Genomic DNA, 20,969 nt, shown 5'->3' with positions numbered 1-20,969 from the left:
CCTTAGCATTCTTTGAGTAGAACAAATAAAGAATTTGAAACCAAAATCAGTGAAAAAATCTTCAAAAACTACAGCTACTGGCACTATAACATTCCTATACCTACCTACCTACATACATGCATACATACATACACACATACATACATACATACATACATACATACATACATACATACATACATACATACATACATACATACATACATACATACATACATACATACATACAAAAATACATACACATACAAACATACATTCAGACAGACAGACAGACAGACAGACAGACAGACAGACAGACGGACGGACCTGCACGATCACAACTTCACGATGCTGCATCTAACCTCACTTTAATATTAATTCAGTCACCGTCGTCTTTTAAATACTTCCCTACTGTAATACCGATCACTGAATTCTTCGCAAGACTCTGCTTCGCCTGAATACACAGATGGGCAGAGGAAGTGAAATTGTGTGGTATATCAAGCTAGGACAGGCAAACATGGTGTCAGTGTACTACTGTATTCACACTGTGGGCGGGCTCATCCTTATTTGGGAAAGGTCGTTCACATCATAGTATTTTATTGCTCCACCTCGCTGATTATCATTTACTTTCCTGTTTGTCATCTATCACTCAGACGTTGCCATGGTGCACGTTATTACATCAAGGATATGTAAAAGACTTTATATTTCAGACATGGCGTATAGAATTAGCGCAGCAGTGCCCTATCCCTTACACGTGTCGGCTTCACATCTATGACTCGAAGCCGCATCAGTCTAGCACTCCAAGGCCGTGTCAGCAAAATTACATCCGCTGTTTTGGATATAAGACAAGTCGAGATTCCACTTTCAAGTTCTGCAATGTTACTCTATCAGGAAAAATGAAGTGCAATCCTCGTTCCCATTTTATCGAAATAACGCCAATGCAGAACCATCCATTTTGCTATAGCCTCTCTGTTCAGGTCACGTGATTGACGTCTCGCAGTGATGTAGAATATGGTTTATATTCCACAATCTTCTGGAAGTTCAACTTCACACGTTTGCTTTACGTAAAGCGGCCTAAGTACAAACCTTTTTTTGCTGAGTTCAAATGTACATAGTCTGCTGACAACGAAATAACTTTATCTTCCCTGGAAAGTGATGCACTTTTATGTTACACGTGTAGTGTAAATTTGTTTGAGAAACACGATAAGTCGAGTGTATGTGGAGAGAAAAAACACAAGTCCAGGCATTTTGATGTTTAGTTCAACTCTCAGCTACACGTGACTGTCCGTCGTCCACAAGCACTCTGGACATGAGGGAGCCTTATTTTAAAAAGCATTTGCAAAATTGCTTTAATATATGATGTCAATTATTCCCATGAATGCCCTACATCAAACTCGTTACAGTTTGTGTAATTTTCTCATTCGCAGAGGGAATGTATTCCTCGTTTAATTTATGGCCTTCTCTTAAAGAGATACAGTCGTCGGAACTGCGCTCAAAGGTCGTATGGGACCCATACGGCTAATGTAAACACTGTATCCAATGTACGATGGTGATTGATGAGTCTGCCATAATCTACATCGTGTAAATTTCATACGATTGGATCTAGTTCTGGGTAATTGGATCTTCTTTTTTTTTCAAATTTCTCAAAATTGTTAGGTGACCTATAGCTGAAAGTTGCAATATTACAAACTACTCATAAAAACAAGTGTATAACTTAAGAAGAAAGCATATGAGCTAATATTTGCAAATTAAACCGACATTACTTCAACATCCAATTGTCCCAAATTAGGTCCAATCGTGTTTAAATTTAAATGATGCAGCTATGATGATGAGGTGCATCTTGATATCGTGCATGAAATACACTGCTTATAAACAAGAAACTCGCACAGGCGCAGTTCCGACGACTGTTTCCCTTTAACTTGGAAGGTGCTAGTCAGGTAGCTTCAAAATGTTGTCTGTAGCAACCTCGGGATAGCCTCATTTGCATTCTGATCAGGTTGGTATAATTTCACCAGACGTTTCTTTCAAAATGTCACGGCGGTTCCGTATCGCTCCCTTGCTCGTCTCGCCATTTGCAACATGTTTTCCCACAATAACGATAGGAACGTCTCCTTCCTGCACCTGAAATAACGAACACGTTGTCGGTCACCAGTGTTTTCTCTGCATGTTCATTGAAAGGGGCATTTTCTGCCCCATTCATCAAAATTAGAGGGCAGACTTGACATTTTAAGGGGTAGTCACTTTTGATTTTGATTTTACCTTCCCGGAAGCGTACCTTCGATATCATTACGATCGTCACCCAGTTCAGTTAATAGTTGTGTCGTCCATGTGGCATGCAGCACCCATACTGACACCGACATCATGATGTTTGTCAGCTTGTGATGTGCTCGGCAGCTAGCTCACTGTCGATTTTGTCACCCACAAGTTTCCCCGTCTCAGAATTTGAGGTATTTGTTGCCTTCGACACGATTCGGTCCGAATTTGGAGGTTTAAATCCACGATCCCCGTGCGCCGATCAAACGATCGTGTTGCATACGCGTGCCTACACAATGCTAAAGCTGGCACTTTCCCAAATTCCATCATTGATACACACTATACGCTTGGGTCAGTATATGTGGATGTCTTTGCTTGTTGTGTTTTGTGCGCGATTTCCGCGCTGTCAGTAACTTTTTCAGGGCGGACAATGGCTCCAAATGTGCAATTTGCTCAATCGCGCAGTCGAGAGAAAACCCTGGATCACCAGGAAAGTTTTCTGTTTTCCAGATTTGTTATCATAGTATGGTTTCTTTTTTTCAGATTCTATATTCATCATGAGGCAAGAGCGCCAAGGACACGGGCAAGTGGCACAGTGAGTTGTTTGTTGAATGCTCCTCTCGCACATCTTGTATAAAAGTTCATTTGTTACCGTAAACTTCTTTTTCTATTAAGCTTACATCTTTCTTCAGTTAGGTTTAAAGGGCAGGGGTCGTCCCCTCTGTGGCTGCGCGGCTTTCTTGTTGGTAAACATTGCCTCTTCCCAGAAATTTGTGATGAATGTCGAGCCAATGTGAAACCAATTTAGCGTTTGATGCAAGTTCAAAAGTCGCCAGTTTTATAGTTGAACAACCACACTTATAATTCGTTTATATGAAGCCGCTTCGACCTCTATCACCAGTTTCGGTATTTTAAACGTTTGGATATGTTAGCTTAGCAACAGACTCTTTGTATGGGTCAAGTACGCACAGCCGCAGAAGGGACGATCCTCCCTTCAATTTAAGGAAGGAAAACAGCAATATCTTTATCTATATAAAGTGCATGGCAACGGGGGTCAGCAGACCTACAACTTCTTTTCTGTGGTGATGCACAAGTAGGTCCAATGTCCAAGCTATAGAGGGCGCTACCATGGCCGTTTCTTCTTTACGGCAGACATGCCGCGAGCGACGGATCTTCCTGCCTCGCCACTCCTGATACCGACCACAGAGTCTCCGTAAATTTGAATATATGCTTGTGTGGTGAAAGATATGCGTTGGAAACGTTCACCTTTTTAAATAGCTACATCGTTTAACAAATCTCTACGCATGCGTCCTCTCCCCTTGTGAACGGCAACGTCGACAATAACGTTGACTGTTCTGTACAAGGGGACCTGATTCCGTTTTTCAGTGAGTTGCCTTTTACATGTCAGATCGGATGGTCTCATTTGGCGTGTTACTGAGTATTTTCACAATTTTATGAAATTGTTTTCCCGGGTGATAAACGTCGATAAATGTGCTTTCTCTCATGATTTTCGTCAATTTCGTATAACGTGCGAACGTGAGTTGCTCTGTTTGATTGATCGAAACAATGCTCAACGTGTGGGCCAGCTGATATGGCTTCTTGCCCGGATAAGAAGGCATGCAGTGACGTACTCTCTGGCATTTACAAGAGGCATGTACAATCAGGCAAGGCTAAGCTTACCGTCGAACAATTCAAGTTTTGTCTTTCACTAAAGTGTAGAACAATAAGGATCAGTACAAGTATCATGTCACGCATTTGAGCCAGTTGATTCATGAACTGTTTTTTCGAATTATAAAGTATTTTATGTACTCTTGACTTTAAGATTAATTATAATCAAAGAGGCGACGTTTTCAAATATAAAACATTTCTTGCTCAGTAGCATATGAGCTTTACACAGTAACTGAGGCCAAATATCAATGAACCTTAAACCGTTACTGCGATTTTGATCACGAGTACAAAACCCTCAATGGCCAATGGGAAATCAAAATAACGGTTAAAATTTAAATTTACTTGTCCAATTTTTCAGTAGTAAAATACTATATCCTTTAAATTTGTAAAATTTAAAGAAAACCAGAGAAAATAGAAAGCCTTTTTCAGGTCAACAAATTTCAAGAGTTACAGCTTCAGGGGCTTTAAGCGCAAGCAGAAATTCTGTTATAGGATGAAGATTTCAATACGAGTCAAATTCGATCACGGTGGCCATCATTGAGAAATCTCCGTGCACTTCAGCGCCCTCTCACAAGCGATGTCTGCCAAAAGGGACAATTCTAGGCATATTCTTTTTCTCAATCTTGACCGATGGCGCTATTAGTGAAATCATCACGAAAAGCACGGACGGCACCGTTGATAATTTCTTCTAACTACGAGATCTAATTGATAATGGGTAACCGTCAGTAAACACGTTAGCAACCACATATAGCTTGTTCATTGCTTATTTTGATGCGCATTATGTGGATTATTTGTTTGTTAACCTGCCTTTACCTGAGAGTTAATATCCTTGCAATTTCTATATCTTTTTTTTATCTATTTAGGAACGGCAGAACTCGTCCAACTTCGCTGCATCTGAAGATGCAAACAAACCAAGGGTAAGTAAATTTACAGGGTCTGATAGAAGTCTTCTCGGGGACATATATCTGACGCTCAAATATTTCCGATACATCGTACTTTTCTGGTCTACAGCTTCTGAGGGCTCATTTCGAAGCTCTTGGAGCAAGAAAAAAATCGCGGTCTCAAATTTTCGAAAATTGAACATTTTATTTTTATTTTTCCTAGTGTAGTACACAGGGATGGCGGCCATTTTGAATTTCAAATATCGGTCAGTTTAAATCTTAGGTAATTTGTTTCTCTATTACCAACATTTTCACTATACCCCTTAACTTTTATCCTTGATTTTGAAAGACAATGGTTGAAAGATTGCTTGAGGAAAGTTTGAGCAAAAGTTTAAGTCTTTTATTACTTTCAAGGTGCATACTACCTTACTGTTAACTTGATCGTCCACATACCTAAAACGCCAAAACTGTCCTTGTTTACAGGGTATGTTTGTAGACATGATAAACACTTTTGGGTATCTTGGAGGCTTTAAGATCGTGCTTGAAAAGTTTCAAAAGTCGACGCCGACGATTCCAGTCATTGCTGCTCTGTTGAGGTGAGGATCAAATGTAAACGTCTGTTTCTCTCCACATTTTATGTGACATACATGAAACGTAGTGCAACGTAAAGCAGAGAGAGAGAGAGAGAGAGAGAGAGAGAGAGAGAGAGAGAGAGAGAGAGAGAGAGAGAGAGAGAATTGTTTCAGACAAACCCACAAAAGAGAGCAAGCATACGTCGTCACTCTTCCGTTTATATTTTCTGTCTCAGAAAGTCAGTGATTTGAACTGCAGCTTTTATACTTTTCTTATTGGTTGCAGACCTTTTGGACAGTGTTACGAACTCTTGACCAGGGAGACGGTTGAAACCTACTTTACCTGTGCACTGGTAGGTACATTTTGAATTACGAGGCCAATGATTTCGGTAGGACATGCTGAGAGATACAGGCTGAGACAGATAGGATCGTAGACCCCCCAAAATAAATCCAACCTCTTCAAAAAACAAAACGTTTGCAAGGTATAAAGTGACACTAGAACCTTTATCTGTGTTTACAAGGTCAATATAAATTGTTACTTGTTTGGGTTTGTAGTTAGATGTGTATCATGAAAATATTTCCTCAACAATTATAATTGAAGTTGTAACGATGACACTTCCTGCCTATCAGAGATTATTAATCTGTGATATCATTACAGGATAAAACGTGTCAATTTTTGAACGAACTTACTGACGAAGAACTGTCTGAATTCTGCGAATCTCCAGACCTTGCTATCAGCGACACAAAACCAGACGCCATCAACACGATTCTATTGGTAAGATTTTCAAGATACCATTGCTAATAGCTAATGGATGAATATGTGCATACTTATATCGTGCCCCCTTACACCAAGTGTCGAATGATTCGTCTAGCTTGCAACTTTCGCTTCTATGGACCATATTTATGAACAAATAATAAGAAAACATTACCATAACACTAAGTTGTGCACATACTAGATAGTAGGGCGTTTACATTTGGCTAAAATGAGATCACTTATTCTATTGCGAAGCAATATATTTTATTGTTTTTGGTTGTGCATGATTCAATGTCGTATAGTTAATCTAACCCTCATTGTCGTCGTTATTATCATCATCTATTTCTTCTTCATCAACATCATCGGCAAGACTATCTCACAAGAACATCATCATCATCATCATCATCATCACAACCATCCGTACCACCCTCACCCTAACCACCACCACCATTATCACCATCACCACCACCATCATCATACATCAGTAATCACAGACAATCAAAAGGGAGTTTTTTCATCATCACCACTATTGAACCAATCCTTTTATAGGCCCAATAGCTGTATCTTTTAGCATTATTTTTCTGATTTTACTTCCAAACTAAAACAAGTTCATCGGAATGTACTCATTAAGGGGTGTTTATACAAGTATAATAAACTGTCTACTGGGACTGCACGTGCCATTTTGAACAAGATAAATAATAAACGTTTGCCCAAACGTAAAATGGCGCCCTCATGCAAATTAAGCAAATATTCTGTACGTCATGCATATATGTATTGGCATCTTCATAGAAACAACAGAGTAGTTCAATATAATGCATAGTGCTGAACCAGTATTTTCCAATGGGACACCTTATGCTTTGTTTTCTTTGTAATATTACCAGTTTCTCAAAATGGCGGGAAATCAAAATAAAAGGTTAAAATTTAAATTTACCTGTACAAATTTTTAGTAGTAAAAGACCAAATCCTTTAAATTTGTAGAATTTAAGGAAAACCAGAGAAAATATAGAGCCTTTTTCAGGTCAACAAATTTCAAGAGTTACAGCTACAGGGGCTTTAAGGGAAGGGATTTAGCCGAGCGGTTTTGATTAAGCCTTACGTTGTGAGTTTGAATGCGATTGAAAAAGTACTGAATTTCTATTAGCTCCAAGATCAATGAAGCTAAAAAGGTTGAACACCGTGAAGAGGTAGAACTCATTCTACTACTACATTAAGAGCAAACACGGCCCTCTTAATCTTTTTGGCAATAATCATCAATGTTCACTCCGTAGGGCTACGAACACGTCCATATGGATAGTAATGATTCGGAAAGTTTAATATTTCTTCTAACCAACAGGCCTTAGAAGCCATATCATCGAGATTGCCGCCTGGAAATGAAACATACAGTAATATGGAGCTGTTCCGAATGCGCATGACGCTCAGGTAAATATGTGTAGTACTTCCGGATCAACAATGGACGTTCGCATGGTAGTACTTCCGGGTCGATAATTGCCAGTGGCCACGGTCTCACTCGGTCATGTCAGTAGCAGTGCCCTACGAAGTGCTTACACAACTGTCACAGCTTACCAACATACACGTAATTTTACCAAAGTGTTTTCTCCAAAGCAAAGGCTGAAAAAAATATAATTCAAAGGTCGCGATTATTCTATTTGTATGCAAATTTAAAGAATTTTGCACAGATAATGTTTCACCTTGTCGTATATTTTGTTTCCATCGGAGTGGACGTAAGCTTGCTCTTGTAAAAGCATCTAAACGTGAAGTGGGGCGGGTGTATTCATGCGCGATCGTTAACCATTGATAGAGTCCGGTTTTGTTCCTCTCTCCAAGCAGTGTTGTTGTACTCAATCTAATTAAAATTAGTGTAGAGATGGCAGCCTAAGCTACCTTTGCTTGTACTTGACCGACAGTCACTTCATTAATGAGGCTACTGTCAGCCAACGAAGGACAGCAAAGAACACAGAGAGCAGGAAACGTCGCAATCACTGCATCTGTTTTTAATCAGATTGCGTTCTTGTGCAGGATGACTAGATCTAATTCAGGGAGCAATACCGTATCAACTAAATCAGAACAGTTGCTCTAACTATTACTCAAGTAAATGAAGCACACCGATTAGCTTGGTATTGTCTCAAGTAATTTGTGCGTTTTGGGACAGATTTAGCTTTGGAACAATTTTAAATTCCTCAATTTACTATCTCGTTATTGTAAAAAGCAAAGTTTCACGTCCCGCACCACATCTCTATTGCCCATATCACTTATTAAGCACCCAGCCTTTAATACATGCTCGAAAAATATGATCTCTTTTGTGATATGTAGGTTTTATATTCAACTGGTAAATAGGTATGTCAGATTGCTAGATAGAATCGATTTATACATTTATGTTTTATTTTACAAATTCAACAAAGTGTTGTACATCATTGACAAGAGGTGGCGCTATTGTGAACACAATGACCTGTGAATCATCTCCTTAGATTGATCACCATTCTCATTTTCTCCTAATGCCAGATTAAAACGTGCCAGAGATTTGCCATATGGGCGAGGAGCCCATGGTTTAGGCCCGAGTGAAGCAACCAAAGAGAGTGAACCAGTGCCACAGTCTTCCATCATATCTACGTTTTACACCGAAAACAATGGCAAAGAACAGCCACGTGTCACTGAGCATGGGCGCCTCAGTTCGGTTGAGTCTGCCGAGGACTGTTCATGCCATATAACTGAAGTAAATGTCACTTACACAGGATTTACAGGGGCTGATACAGCGGTGGAAGCTTTACCCCCATGTGACTATGATAACGAGAATGATAATGACCAGGACTCAGTTGCTATAGAGTGTGACGTTGATGTCGATATTCTAGAGGGCGCTAATGGCGCTCAAGCCATGCCAAAGGAACATGGCGAACGCTTTTCCTCTCACTTTGATATTTCTCCGATGCAAGAGTCTACGTCACGTTACACGAGGGCCAGTAGGTGGTCGGCCAACTCTAGCGATATATCAGGGTCTACGTCGAAGTCCCAGTCCGTGAGAGGTGGCTCGCACGACCTCTGTAGGTTCTGCTATGAGTTGGAGCAGTCAACCGGAAATAGAATGATTAAACCGTGCAACTGTTCGGGTTCCGCAGCGTATGTGCACACCAAATGTTTAAAGAAATGGATTCACTTTTCAAGGAATACGCAGTGTGAAGTGTGTCACACCCATTTTACCTACATTCCTTATTCAGAAAGGGTGAGGGCGTTCTTGGAGGAGTTCAGGAAAAATAAGGTGAGTTTCACTTGCAAGTTATACCACAGAGCCCTCGATCTCTGATGATGATGATGATGATGATGATGATGATGATGATAGTGATGATGACGATACTGATTAAATATTTTAAAAAATGAAGAAAAATAATAATATATTTGGACTCAGTAAATTTGTTGTTGTTGTTATTGTCGTTGTTGTTGATAGTATTTGCAGAAAAGAACAAAGTATGCCCTGGAAAATTCAATACAGCCTAATTATACACGGGGCGATGAAAAAAGTGTGAAAATGAAAAGAGACCCCTTGTGTATAATTAGGCTGTATTAAATTTTGCAGCGCATACTTTGTTCTTTTCTGCAAATACTATCAACAACAACAACAACAACAACAACAATGATAACAACAACAAATTTACTGATTCCTAATATATTATTATTTTTCTTCATTTTTTAAATATTTAATCATCATCATCATCATCATCATCATCATCATCATCATCATCATCATCATCGGAGATCGAGGCCCTGTGGTTTTAATGACTACCGCTCATGTATTTTGGGTTTCGCTCATTTGTTTTTTGTTGTTGAGTCACTTAACGTTAAAGTTTGATTAAAAAAGAAAAATAATATAAAAGTGATGTTGTAACAGTATATTTGCTTGACTTTATGGTGGTAGGTGTACCCGGGGTGCAAAATGCTTTTGTTCTTTTCCACTTATAATTTGACTGTGATCACTCAGCAAACGCTGAATGAGCGAAACCCAAAATACCCGAGGGATATACATAATCTTGTATTTGCCTTTCTTCAAAATTCTGTCATCCAAGACATATTTGAAAGAAACTGCAGGCTGTCACTGTCATTTCCCCTTTTAACCTTTGACTCTGCAAAACAGTGAAAGAACAAGTCTTCGAGATATCAGTATATATGACATGACATCTTTCCAGTATCTTTGCTTCGTGTTTTACTTGCTCAGAATGACTTGATATAGATTATTTCACGTACTATGTGAAAGTGTGTCCCGTGTAAGCATTCAAAACCGCTGTATTTTGGCTCGGCTCAATCTCTGCCACTTAATGAACTATTGTGCCGCCTTCGGGAGGCAGCTTGTACCGCAACATCGTGGAAACATACCACGTTGTGGAGTGACCGTGAACATAACCAGTGAGCTAACACACAACAGTTACTACATCATATCATAATGAAGTTGCAAGGCTACCCTATTTCGTATCCCAGTACTTTTTTCTCCCAATCATGGCATTTTAGTATCCTTAAATTCCTAGTAATATGCATACTTTTTGGTGTAATTTTAGAAATATTTTGAGTCCTCGTTACTTGTTAGTATGAGTGCATTGCTAGTACACGTGTTAATCACGTGTTAATGTATTCCAATAGTGTCACGGTGGTCATAGATGATCAACCTTTTTCTTGTGATTTTCAGAGATGGAGAAACGCAACGTTTGCCACACTTGTTGGACTGGTGGTCTTGCTCTACCTTGTCATTTTTGCAGTTTTTCCCGGTGGAATTATCGATGTCTGACTTAACTTCCTGCTTAACCTCGATGTCTATGACGTCAGTTGGCCCACTAACTGGTACCACGTGACGCGAATACTTACGTTCCCTATTAACGGAACTATTTACAACTCGAAAACCCTCAGAAGAAGCAGCGAAGCTACAATCGTCACATATGACCGCTGGAGAATCCGGAACACTTTGACCGCCATGTTGGTAGGACGTAACATCCAAGAGGAGCCTGGTGCCGAAACTGTTAATCGTAACCAAAGAACCTATCCGTTCATTTATCGTTTTTAAAACTCCTATGAATTAAACAACAATATTTATTCCTAGCCATAGCAAACACACTTTACATAGCAATGTCTTTTTTGTCATTGTTTTTCTCAGCAATGTTGAGGCTTTCTTTAGTTCATAGAAAGTAGTAAGTTTGTATCCGGAACGGATGTAAAGCTCTATTGGCGGCAACTTTTGGTGCGTTCCCTCTGTTAAGCGATGTATACCTCGTTGTTTTTTTTTGAGGCTGTGTGAGATCTGTGCTAGCGTGTATTTATACGTGTATTCATTAGGAATTCAAGCTGTTTGGAGTTATCGTGGTCAAAAGCAAAACAGCCTAACTCGGTTCTAAGTCAGTCATGTTTTCCAGACGTTGGAATATAGCCGGGTAGTTTTGATCGCTGAACTCTTTGCTAGCAAGCAGTTACCGTAGGTTGAGAGTCCGGAAATATTACTGAATGCGTTATCTGTCAGTCGTAATGAATTCCATTGTAAACACTTAGATAACACGTTGCTCACAATGCATCGTGTTTGCAAAGGTAGTACGTTATCGTCCCTTAGGGAAACAGTATAGAGAAAATATGTTTTAGAGAAAAAAAATGAAATACAAAAAGTTACAGCCGCCAAATTCATTTGAAGTGGATCAATTTTCCCCTTCCAAATATGAACAGCAATACGAAAATTCATGCTATTTACTATTTTCAATTAAGTGTCACAAGTAACAATTATGTAAACATACTGGATTCGACACTCGCCCCTGAATTGTAACCAATAAAATTTTATAGTATGCTGAATATATTGTCATACATACAACAGCTTTATGCCTATTATGTTAATTACCAATTCTTGATATCCATTTTGTGGAGTACGATATTTGGATGCACATTTTTAAGTTAAGAGCACATTTAGTTAAGCGAGAATGTCTTCAGGATAAAGATAAAGCAGATTGAATCATGGGATGGGCCATAAAGATCCTTGAAATCGGTAGTGAAAATGCAAAATATATGTTGTAAAAATTGTATACGATATTTTGAGACATTACTGTCGTGCAAATACTGAATTATCACGGCTGGAAAGTGCATGGAATGTTGGACTTTATCGATTCATATCTTGCCGTTATGTAAAGTATTGTGTACATAAAGAATTTTAAAGCGGAAAACCCCTTTCCGACCACCCCTCTAAAGATTGCAGGGGCCACTTCGCATGACGTCAATTTGCTTTATCGTTTACCTTCAACTTATTAGCGTATTTTGTTCACGAATTCTACATAATTTAAATATTTAAGTTATTAAAATAACTCATTTACATTATTTGAACTAGGACAATTTTACAAAAAGTTCTTCTTTAACGTAAAGAAATATCCAAGAAGTTTAACATAACGACCGTGAAAATCTGTTATTTTGTGGAATGACACATTTTACATTTGGGGCGATTTTTAGTTTTACCACCATAAATGGGCATTTTTCATGCAAATCTGTATTGCAAGCAAATCTGTATTACAAGCTGAATAATTATCAGGCGCCAGCTTTGAACGCTGGGAAGACGGATACTTCGGCAATGCGTCACTTCTACTCAGAGAAAAATGAATTCTTTGTATCTTATGAGGTTTTACGCCATTTCAATTCATTAATTAACAGTGTTATAGACATTGGTTCACCACATGCGTGACATAGGATGTATACCAAGCGAAGGTGGCGCTCTCTTTTTTGTTTTTTATGTTGTCGTTTTTTTCTAGTGTGCCAGCTGCCAACACTTTCCTTCTTTCGTTGCAATCAGTACAAGCCGAGAGTACAAACTCCTTGAGGTGTAATTCTTGTAAGGGAGGAGTCGTCCCGTCTGCGGCTGCGCGACTGTCTTGTTGATAAAAAACGCCTCTTCCTAGAATTGGGTGACAAATGTCCCGCTTATGTACAGCTAATTATGCATTTGATGCAGGTTCATATAGTTCAGCAGTTTTGTAGTGTTCCAACAATTGCAAGACTTTGCCAAATAAACTTAAGCTGCGTCTCTTCGTGTATATGGATCTGTTTCGGCTGCGGTTACAAGTGTCAGTACAGCCGCCATTTTAAAATTTTGGATATGCACAAGGGATGTTGGGATATGTTGTGCGTAGCAACAAACCCGTTGTATGGGTCCCACATACGCACAGCTTCAGACGGGACCACCTCCTCCCATTAATAAATAGTCCAGCGTTTTGAAGGTCTACAGATTTGGTTAGCTAATGCGGTGGTGGTATTGAAGGAAACTCGTTCACGGAGTGCCGTAAAGTAGTCTCACATCGTCGTAAAATCTGACAAACTAACATTTCAGACGAAGACTAGGGAGACAATTTCGTCACCAATGAAGTGCAGAATTAAAACCATATTGTGAATTGTAGTGCAATGTGTATTGGATCTATGTACGGCGATCGTCGTAGGTGACCATGATACTAAATAATAGATTTACAATTGTGCCCGAGTTCCTACCACTTGTAGCGCAACAAAGTGACAGTTTCCCACCTTAGCTAGCTGAAGTGTCAAGTCATGGAAGTTGGTTTAGAACAATTATTTAAATCCCGTTCCGTGTGTGAGGACATACGCTAAAATGGCCCTGCCTACCCCTGCTCAAGAGTTTCCGATGTACAGGTCTAGCCATGTAAGTAGCTGTAAAATGGTCTATACCAAAGCATGCCGTATGAAGATTAAAGAGTTGAATTTCGAAGCTTTTAAGTTTTTTTTGTAAAAAAGACACTTCAACACTATGCAGCAATACTATGTAAGTGTTCAGAAAAATGTATTTCTTTGGAAGACGCCACAACGTCTCTAAAATGATATAAAATGCTTGAGAAAGATGGGGGTAGAATTCGTTGTGTTGACAAAATTTCACACTTTCAAAGCTTTAAAGTTCATTCCAGGTCTAGAGTTTAAATAGGCTGAAATTAAAGAATGTACACAAGAACATTTCACAATCTTTTTTGCGTAATAATGGAAAGATAAGTAGTGCCCACAGAGTTATGATAGAGTATGGCGGCCATTTCAGTTTCAGTTTCAAAGATCAGTAAATTTGGCGTAATTTGCTTCGATAATCATCCTGGGTTAGACAGTGGTTGAAAATTTCATAAGGGAAAGTTTGAACAAAAGTTTACTTTCGAAGCGCATACTACCTTAATAAGTGGATAGGCCCAGACTTTTTGTTTTGTTTTGTTCATAATGATAACCTGTGTATCTGTGGACTAAAGTCAGAATAAACGATATTGTTTTCTTACGTAGGGTCCTTGTTTGTATTTTTATAATCCGTTAAATTGAAAGGTATTGAACAATTTGCAAGGAAACATCAAACCCTGTGCCAATGGGCGCCATGTTAGTCTCGATAGTTCGTTCAACTAATATTCAAATGAGCAGTCTTCATTTAAATCGATTTGAATCTGAATCTGAAAATAGGTTCAATATGGAAGTTAGGTAGCTGGCTGAACTGTTACAACTACTAATATAGGGCGAGCATTGTAATATTAGAAAGCTTAAGTTGTATTCAATATGGTATTAAGTCAAAACTGATTCAATAAGCTTATGATTTTTGGACCGAAGAGAAATGAAAACAATGTTATTATCATTACAGAAAGAACAGATGAAGTTGAAAAATATTTGACTTCACGAATAACTGGGAAAATTAGTTTGAATTATTTTTTTTTCATTCAACGTTGTCTGTAGTAGCATATAAACAAGTATCAGACTAAATTTGTAAATTCCATACAATACGTAAATGTGTAGTTGCTAACAAGTAACTTGTCTACCAAAACACGATAAATTGGTCGCATTCTTCGTAAAGATATTGGAACGATCCTATCCGTCGTGCTGATCGTCAGGGATGTCGTCGCCCGCCCTCTATCGTCGGTCTAGCCGCCAATGCCTCGTTCACAGTATTAATTATTAATCTGAAATACATAACAGACAAAAGCAAAATAATTGACCGGATCTATCTCTAATGTGCCGTTCCCCGCCTTCGCTCACTGGCTGCAGCAACCTCAAAAATGATAACACTTTCAACCTTGACATAAAGAGTATAAAGGCAAAAATAATTTCCACAAACCCCGTACTTTTAAAAAAGAGTACGATATAGTAATTGGATGGCTATTTTCAGTATCTTTGAAATACTGTCATGTCTGTAAAAAGACTATTTGTCACCAGAAGTTCACGGAATGCGTTGATTCAGAAAAGCTATCATTCTTTATCTTAGAATGGAAGGTTGTCAAAGGCAGAACGCGCCTCGGTGACAGATATTCGGCCACTCAAACTTTTTCACTTCTTTTCTGATATACCACTTGTGGGTGTCAATTTAAAAGCTCTTGGTGTAAGAAAACTTTTCACCGGCTTAGTTTTGCGAAATTCGAAAATTTTATTTTTCTCCATAGAGTTAGTATGGGGATGGTGGCCATTTTGAATTCCAAATATCGGCAAATCTTGGGTTATTTCTCTAGTACTACGGTGACCCCCCATTTTTATTCTCGATTTTGAAAGATAATGGTTGAAAGATTTCTAAAGGAAAGTTTGAGCATTAGTTTAGGTCTTTCACTTTCGAGGCGCATACTACCTTAAATCAAGGAGGCACACCTACCTGGTATAGGGCAGTTTTTCACAGACAGTATTTCGGCTGCAGAGAGTGCCCGGCTGTACAACTGCAGACAGAAAATGCGACCTTGATAAATTCGGTTGTCGGATCCCTGGTAGGCCACCCTTACGTTGGTGTTGGCACTCATAGTTTTGACTCCGATGTCTTGACTGGCGACTTCCACGCCATTCAGCCATAGTCTGCCCACACCGGTATTGTAGTTATACGATGCCCCGACGTAGTTCCACGCGTTGGCGATCAGCACATCGGCAGTCAACTCTACGTTGGAGCCATCCTGGAAAACAAATCGCACATAGAGAGTGTTGGTGGACATCTGCCACAGAGTCAGTTTCCAGTCGGATGGGCCAAAGTGAAAGACGGGTCCGTCTGTCGCCTCTGGAAGAATCCAGGCTAACATGGTCATGGAATACTGGACATTCAAGGTACCATCGTTGGGAATTTCCATGTACGATCCGGTGGTTCCCGAGAAGTAATGAGCGCCCTGGGTTTCTCCGTTGGGCCCGGTGACGAGCGAGGTACTTGTCATACTTCCATCACTACGGCGGTCCATCGCATCTCTGTAACCATAGGCACCGTTCAGGGGCCACAAACCAACCAGATGCATCGTCACTGTGTGGAGAGAAATTGTGGTGCAACGTTTAAATATCGCCAAATGTCAGAACAAGCTTTCTCAGAATGATCAAAATAGGCTGTGTCGAAAAAAACGCGGCTAGCCAAAGGAAAATTCCTTGATTCAGCAAAAACTCATCGTAGCGCTAACAATCACAACTATTGATGACGTCTCATGAGTTTCAGTCTTGCATCGAAAACATAGTTCTACCACAGTCCCTTGGTGGGCTATTCAGCTCTGGGACTATTCGCCCCATAGAAGAGTGTACATAAGCGAGAAACACACTCGTCTATGGGGCGAATAGTCCCAGAGCTGAATAGCCCACCAAGGGACTGTGGTTCTACATTGCAAATGAACTCGTTCGACAACTACACTTCATTTACCGTACCAAACAGTGCCTTGATACTTGTATTGTTTGTAACATTGAAGGTTAATAGCATAATATGATAACATTTTCGATTCATTTTACCTGGGCTTGGACAATCTTTCACCGACATTATTTCGTCACCGCTGAGGGCTCTGTCGTACAGCTGCAAGCATGAGACACGGCCTTTCAGCACTCTGTTGTCATGGCCCTGATAACCAACGCGAATATTGTAGTTTGTGCGAAGGGTTTTGATTCCGATATCTTGGACGTCGACGTCTTCGCCGTTGTACCACAATTTCGCTAAGCCTGTGTTGTAGTCATACGACGCTCCGACGTAGTGCCACTCGTTCAAGGTCAGCACGTCGGCAACCAACGTCGTTGGCGTGCTGCCATCTCTGAAGGTGAAGCGACAATGGAGCTCAGTGGTGGCGATTTGCCATAGGTACACGCCCCAGCTCGCCGGGTAGAAGTGAAAGAGAGGGGCCTCGCTGCTCTCTGGATACACCCACAATAACATGGTTATGGAGTACTCTGTATCCAGCGAACCATCGTTGGATATTTCCATGTATGAACCGGTACTCCCAGTGAAATAGTAAGCACCGTTGGTCTCTCCATTTGGCCCTGTTGTCAAGGAGACGCCCGTCACACCTCCATCATTGCCATACTCTGTCGCATCTTTGGCGCCGTAAGCTTCGTTCAACGGCCACAGACCTATCGGATACATGGTCACTGCATTGGGAAAGAGAAAATTGTCAAGGTCATTAGCAATTAAAATAATTTATCAATATTATTCCATTTTACATATCAGGCCAAACAAAATGGTGTCCTCAAACAACAATAGTTCGGCCAATGTGATCGACGAACATGGTTTCGTACTTGGCGGGCACTGCTTTGGAAATAAACGCTCCTATTCCGGCAAGCGATATCAACATTTTCGTTACCGCATTGCGCCGATAACAAACATTGGCACTGTGTTTTTAGGCAGAATAACAGGCAAACTAGGAGTAAATAGTCGAAAAAAATACGATATTAATATCATAATTATGAATCATCAATATTGTCAATACAGACGTTATGGTATCATGTCAGGAAAGAGCCTTGCAGTTCTGACAGTATGACGTGAAGTGCAGAGCTATGAGTTTTATGCTTGATATATCATAGTCTACGGCCCCGCAAGGCGCGTCCTACATACAGGACGCGCCCCGTGGGCTACAATGTCAAGTATAATTCATAAACACACAGTGGTTTTATTAGGTATTCCAAGGGCAGAAAAGAAGTGCAACCTTGATGCAATACCAAAACGGTTGTTATGATTTATTAATACTTCAGAATTATTATATTAATATTATATTTCTTAGCCTATTTACTCCTAGTTCGTTTGGTAGAATGGATCTCGCACACATATATTCGGACTCTCAATTTTTGTTACAACACTCTTTTGGTCTCCACTTGTACGGGCTCATATTCATGGTATATATTCATTCATGGTTAGGAAAGAGTCTCAGAGTGGTTGAAAGTTTCTTGGAGGAAAATTTGAGCTTGTGTTTAAATCTTAATATTAACGTGTATTTACTTACTACTTTCGCATTGTGGTCCACTGTAGTACGGCGGACATAAGCAGTAGTACTGGGTCGTGTTCAGACAATCCACACGACAACTACCGCCATTCAGGCACGGCGACGAAGCACACGATCCCAGATATTTCTGAAATAGGAAAGAAAATGGAAGAGCGTTACAATATTTACAACTCAGCTTTTTGTTCTTGTCATCACAGAGTCAACTCCAGGAAATGCAAGATCTTTTTGAAAAGTCAACATTGAACAATCACAGTTTAAGGGATCCATCGTTTCGTTCCCTTCATGAGTCGAAACAAATAATCTTCACGAATACTTTCTAAGTCTTGCCGAAAGTGCTCCTCGATGCCAACAATAATTGTAACATGACATAATTCGGTTTTCAATTCAACTTGAGCGCCTTCCACAGTTACCAGCATGAGCAGAGACCAACCTGCGTTAGTTACAGTTCAATTATTGCTAGCTTTTCATGTGTTTGAATGTTTTCATTTTATTTGTAAGCTAAAGATATTCTACTCCGAAAAATGTTGAAAGGTAGTATGCGCCTTGAAAGTGAAGGACTTAAACTTTTGCTCGAACTTTCCTCGATGAAACTTTCAGCCATTCCCTTGCCAAATCAAGAATTTGGGGTTACCGTACAAAGTTTGGTCCTAGAGAAGACAACTTACTCGACATCTACCGATATTTGAAATGCAAAATGGCCGCCATCCCTGTGTTAACGTTATAGGAAAAATGAAATTGTCGATTTTCGAAAAAAATAAACCAGTGAAAGTTTTTTTTTCTCCAAGAAATTTAAAATGAACCCACACAAGTGGTAACTTAGAAAAAGACTTGTAAAAGTATGAGTCAAAATATCTGTCCCGAGGCGCATTCAACTTGGACGCCTTCCACAGTTACCAGCATGAGCAGAGACCAACCTGCGTGCTGCAATTTTCCCACCAAAATTTTAGTGCAACATTTTACCAATTTCCATGAATTTTTCTGTATATTTTTTGATAATTTTGGACCAAATGGACATCATATTCCAGCGGCTACAGTTTTTTAGCAAAATTTTAGCAACAATCCGAAAAAATTGACTTCAAATATTTTATAAAGGCAACAAAAATTGACTATGGCGCTCAAAGGGTTACAGAACCCTATGTTCACACTATCAGCACAGCCTTTATGTGTTGTATCCGGCGTTTATTGTTTCTGGTTGAATTCAAGACTGGACTCTTGCTCTCAAGAATAGCATTGGTTGTGCTAAATGCCTTCTGTTTACAGGACTAATAGTTTTCATTTCAGCATAATATAGGTCAAAGAAGTAAATAAAATTGTTTTTCGATCAAAGATATTTTAAGTATTGCCAAAAGTTGTACCTATTATCCCTCTTAGTGAAGAAGTGAAACTGGTCCTGATAAGGGAAATTAAGTAGGTACACGAACGTCTTGAAGAACGTCTTTACATAAAGTGCACCTTGCGACAGATATTCAGACACTTAAATTTTCTCAACAGTTTTCTAGGCTAGGCTACTGATTATGTAGACTCCTTTTTAAGCTTTGGAGTATGTGAAGATTCCCAAGGCTTATTTTTTTATTCAAACTCGACAACTTAATTCTGACCCCTGTGTTTATACTAGATGAAGCGGCCATTTTGAATTTCAACAATCGGTAAATTCTAGGTAATTTTTATTTCCAAATGCCAAAATTTATCATGCTATGATCGGTGACATGTATTCTCTGTAATATTTTGATAAAGAAGGAAAAACATTCTGTTTCGCGGTACGCACAACAATACATATCCAGTTAGGCTATTTGATACGTTCCTGCCGCGACAATTGCAGCACTCATACACAGTCGCCATTAAAGCACCTTGTGAAAGTTTTTAAGGTAGTAGGTCGATACGCCTCGAAAGTGAAAGAATAATAAACCTTTGCTCAAACTTTCTTTAAGAATGTTTCAACCATTCTCTTTCAAAATCAAGAATAGAAATCGGGCGTCACCATGCAAATTTTGAAACGAGAGAAACATTGTCAAATAACCCAAGATTTACCGATATTTAAAATTCAAAATGGCCGCCATCCCTGTGTTAACTCTATGGATAAAAATATTGTTTTCGAATTTCGAAAAACTAAGCCTGTGAAAAGTTTTCTTACACCAAGAGCTTTAAAATGAACCCCAACAAGTGGTATATCAGAAAAGTTTTGTAAAAGTGTGAGAGTCCGAATATCTTGCGCGTCCTACATTAGTAGATAAGTACACCAACGATTAAGTACTGTAGCACGTCTCACCTCGTCTAGAACACCAGAACGGAAGTCAGCATAAACATAACCGCCTTGCTGTCCGTAATTGCCCGGTAAACTGAGTTTGTCCTGTGCGTTCAGCTGACAAACTTTTGTAAATTTTCTGTAGTTGATGGACAAACACCAATCCGTCAGCATACACTGGTCGAAACACACATTCTGCGAGGAAACATCTTCGAGTACTAGGACGTCACCTTCGTCCAGCTCTCCCATTGCGTATCCAGTGGTTACTTCCCTGTATCCGGACTTGTAACATGGAGTGTCGTAGATAAAACGATGTCCATGGACCTGAAGGGCGGCAGACAGCAAACTCAGAAAGCTACAGAGCACGAGTGGTGTCTTCGACGCCATAGTGGACGAACGCAAGATATGACGCAAATTGAAGAGTGTGTGTTTATACCCTGAATAATG

General features: G+C 39.6%; 2 protein-coding genes across 2 annotated transcripts in view; one reads left to right on the top strand and one right to left on the bottom strand.

Moving 5' to 3' along the window:
* LOC139116922 (uncharacterized) overlaps window positions 1-14,364 on the top strand; it is a 27,728-nt gene extending 13,364 nt beyond the window's left edge. The window contains exons 5-12 of the mRNA XM_070679658.1: window positions 2,776-2,827; window positions 4,764-4,817; window positions 5,265-5,377; window positions 5,640-5,706; window positions 6,012-6,128; window positions 7,441-7,526; window positions 8,607-9,357; window positions 10,774-14,364. Of these exons, the coding sequence (XP_070535759.1) occupies window positions 2,776-2,827; window positions 4,764-4,817; window positions 5,265-5,377; window positions 5,640-5,706; window positions 6,012-6,128; window positions 7,441-7,526; window positions 8,607-9,357; window positions 10,774-10,872 (1,339 nt within the window). The 3' untranslated portion in view covers window positions 10,873-14,364. The remainder of the gene's footprint in view (window positions 1-2,775; window positions 2,828-4,763; window positions 4,818-5,264; window positions 5,378-5,639; window positions 5,707-6,011; window positions 6,129-7,440; window positions 7,527-8,606; window positions 9,358-10,773) is intronic.
* Window positions 13,870-20,969, bottom strand: LOC139116916 (uncharacterized). Its single transcript, XM_070679646.1, has 5 exons — window positions 20,547-20,969; window positions 18,281-18,407; window positions 16,806-17,432; window positions 15,712-16,335; window positions 13,870-15,031 (listed from the first exon to the last, which is right to left on the bottom strand). The coding sequence occupies exons 1-5, from the start codon at window positions 20,907-20,909 to the stop codon at window positions 15,027-15,029; spliced, it is 1,746 nt and encodes a 581-aa protein (XP_070535747.1). The 5' UTR covers window positions 20,910-20,969; the 3' UTR covers window positions 13,870-15,026.

The sequence above is a fragment of the Ptychodera flava genome, chromosome 2 (genome assembly GCF_041260155.1).
Source record: "Ptychodera flava strain L36383 chromosome 2, AS_Pfla_20210202, whole genome shotgun sequence".
NCBI lineage: Eukaryota > Metazoa > Hemichordata > Enteropneusta > Ptychoderidae > Ptychodera > Ptychodera flava.
The sequence above is the reverse complement of the archived record's forward strand: the minus strand, read 5'-3'. Positions and strand labels throughout refer to the sequence as shown.

Bases quoted from the DNA above. Each gene is read 5' to 3' on its own strand.
- LOC139116916 (XM_070679646.1), bottom strand. From the start codon at position 20,909: ATGGCGTCGAAGACACCACTCGTGCTCTGTAGCTTTCTGAGTTTGCTG. The intron at 18,408-20,546 runs GTGAGACGTGCT...TTCCTATTTCAG, and splicing joins GTTCTGGTGTTCTAGACGAG to AAATATCTGGGATCGTGTGC. The intron at 17,433-18,280 runs GTAAGTAAATAC...TTCCCAATGCAG, and splicing joins TGGACCACAATGCGAAAGTA to TGACCATGTATCCGATAGGT.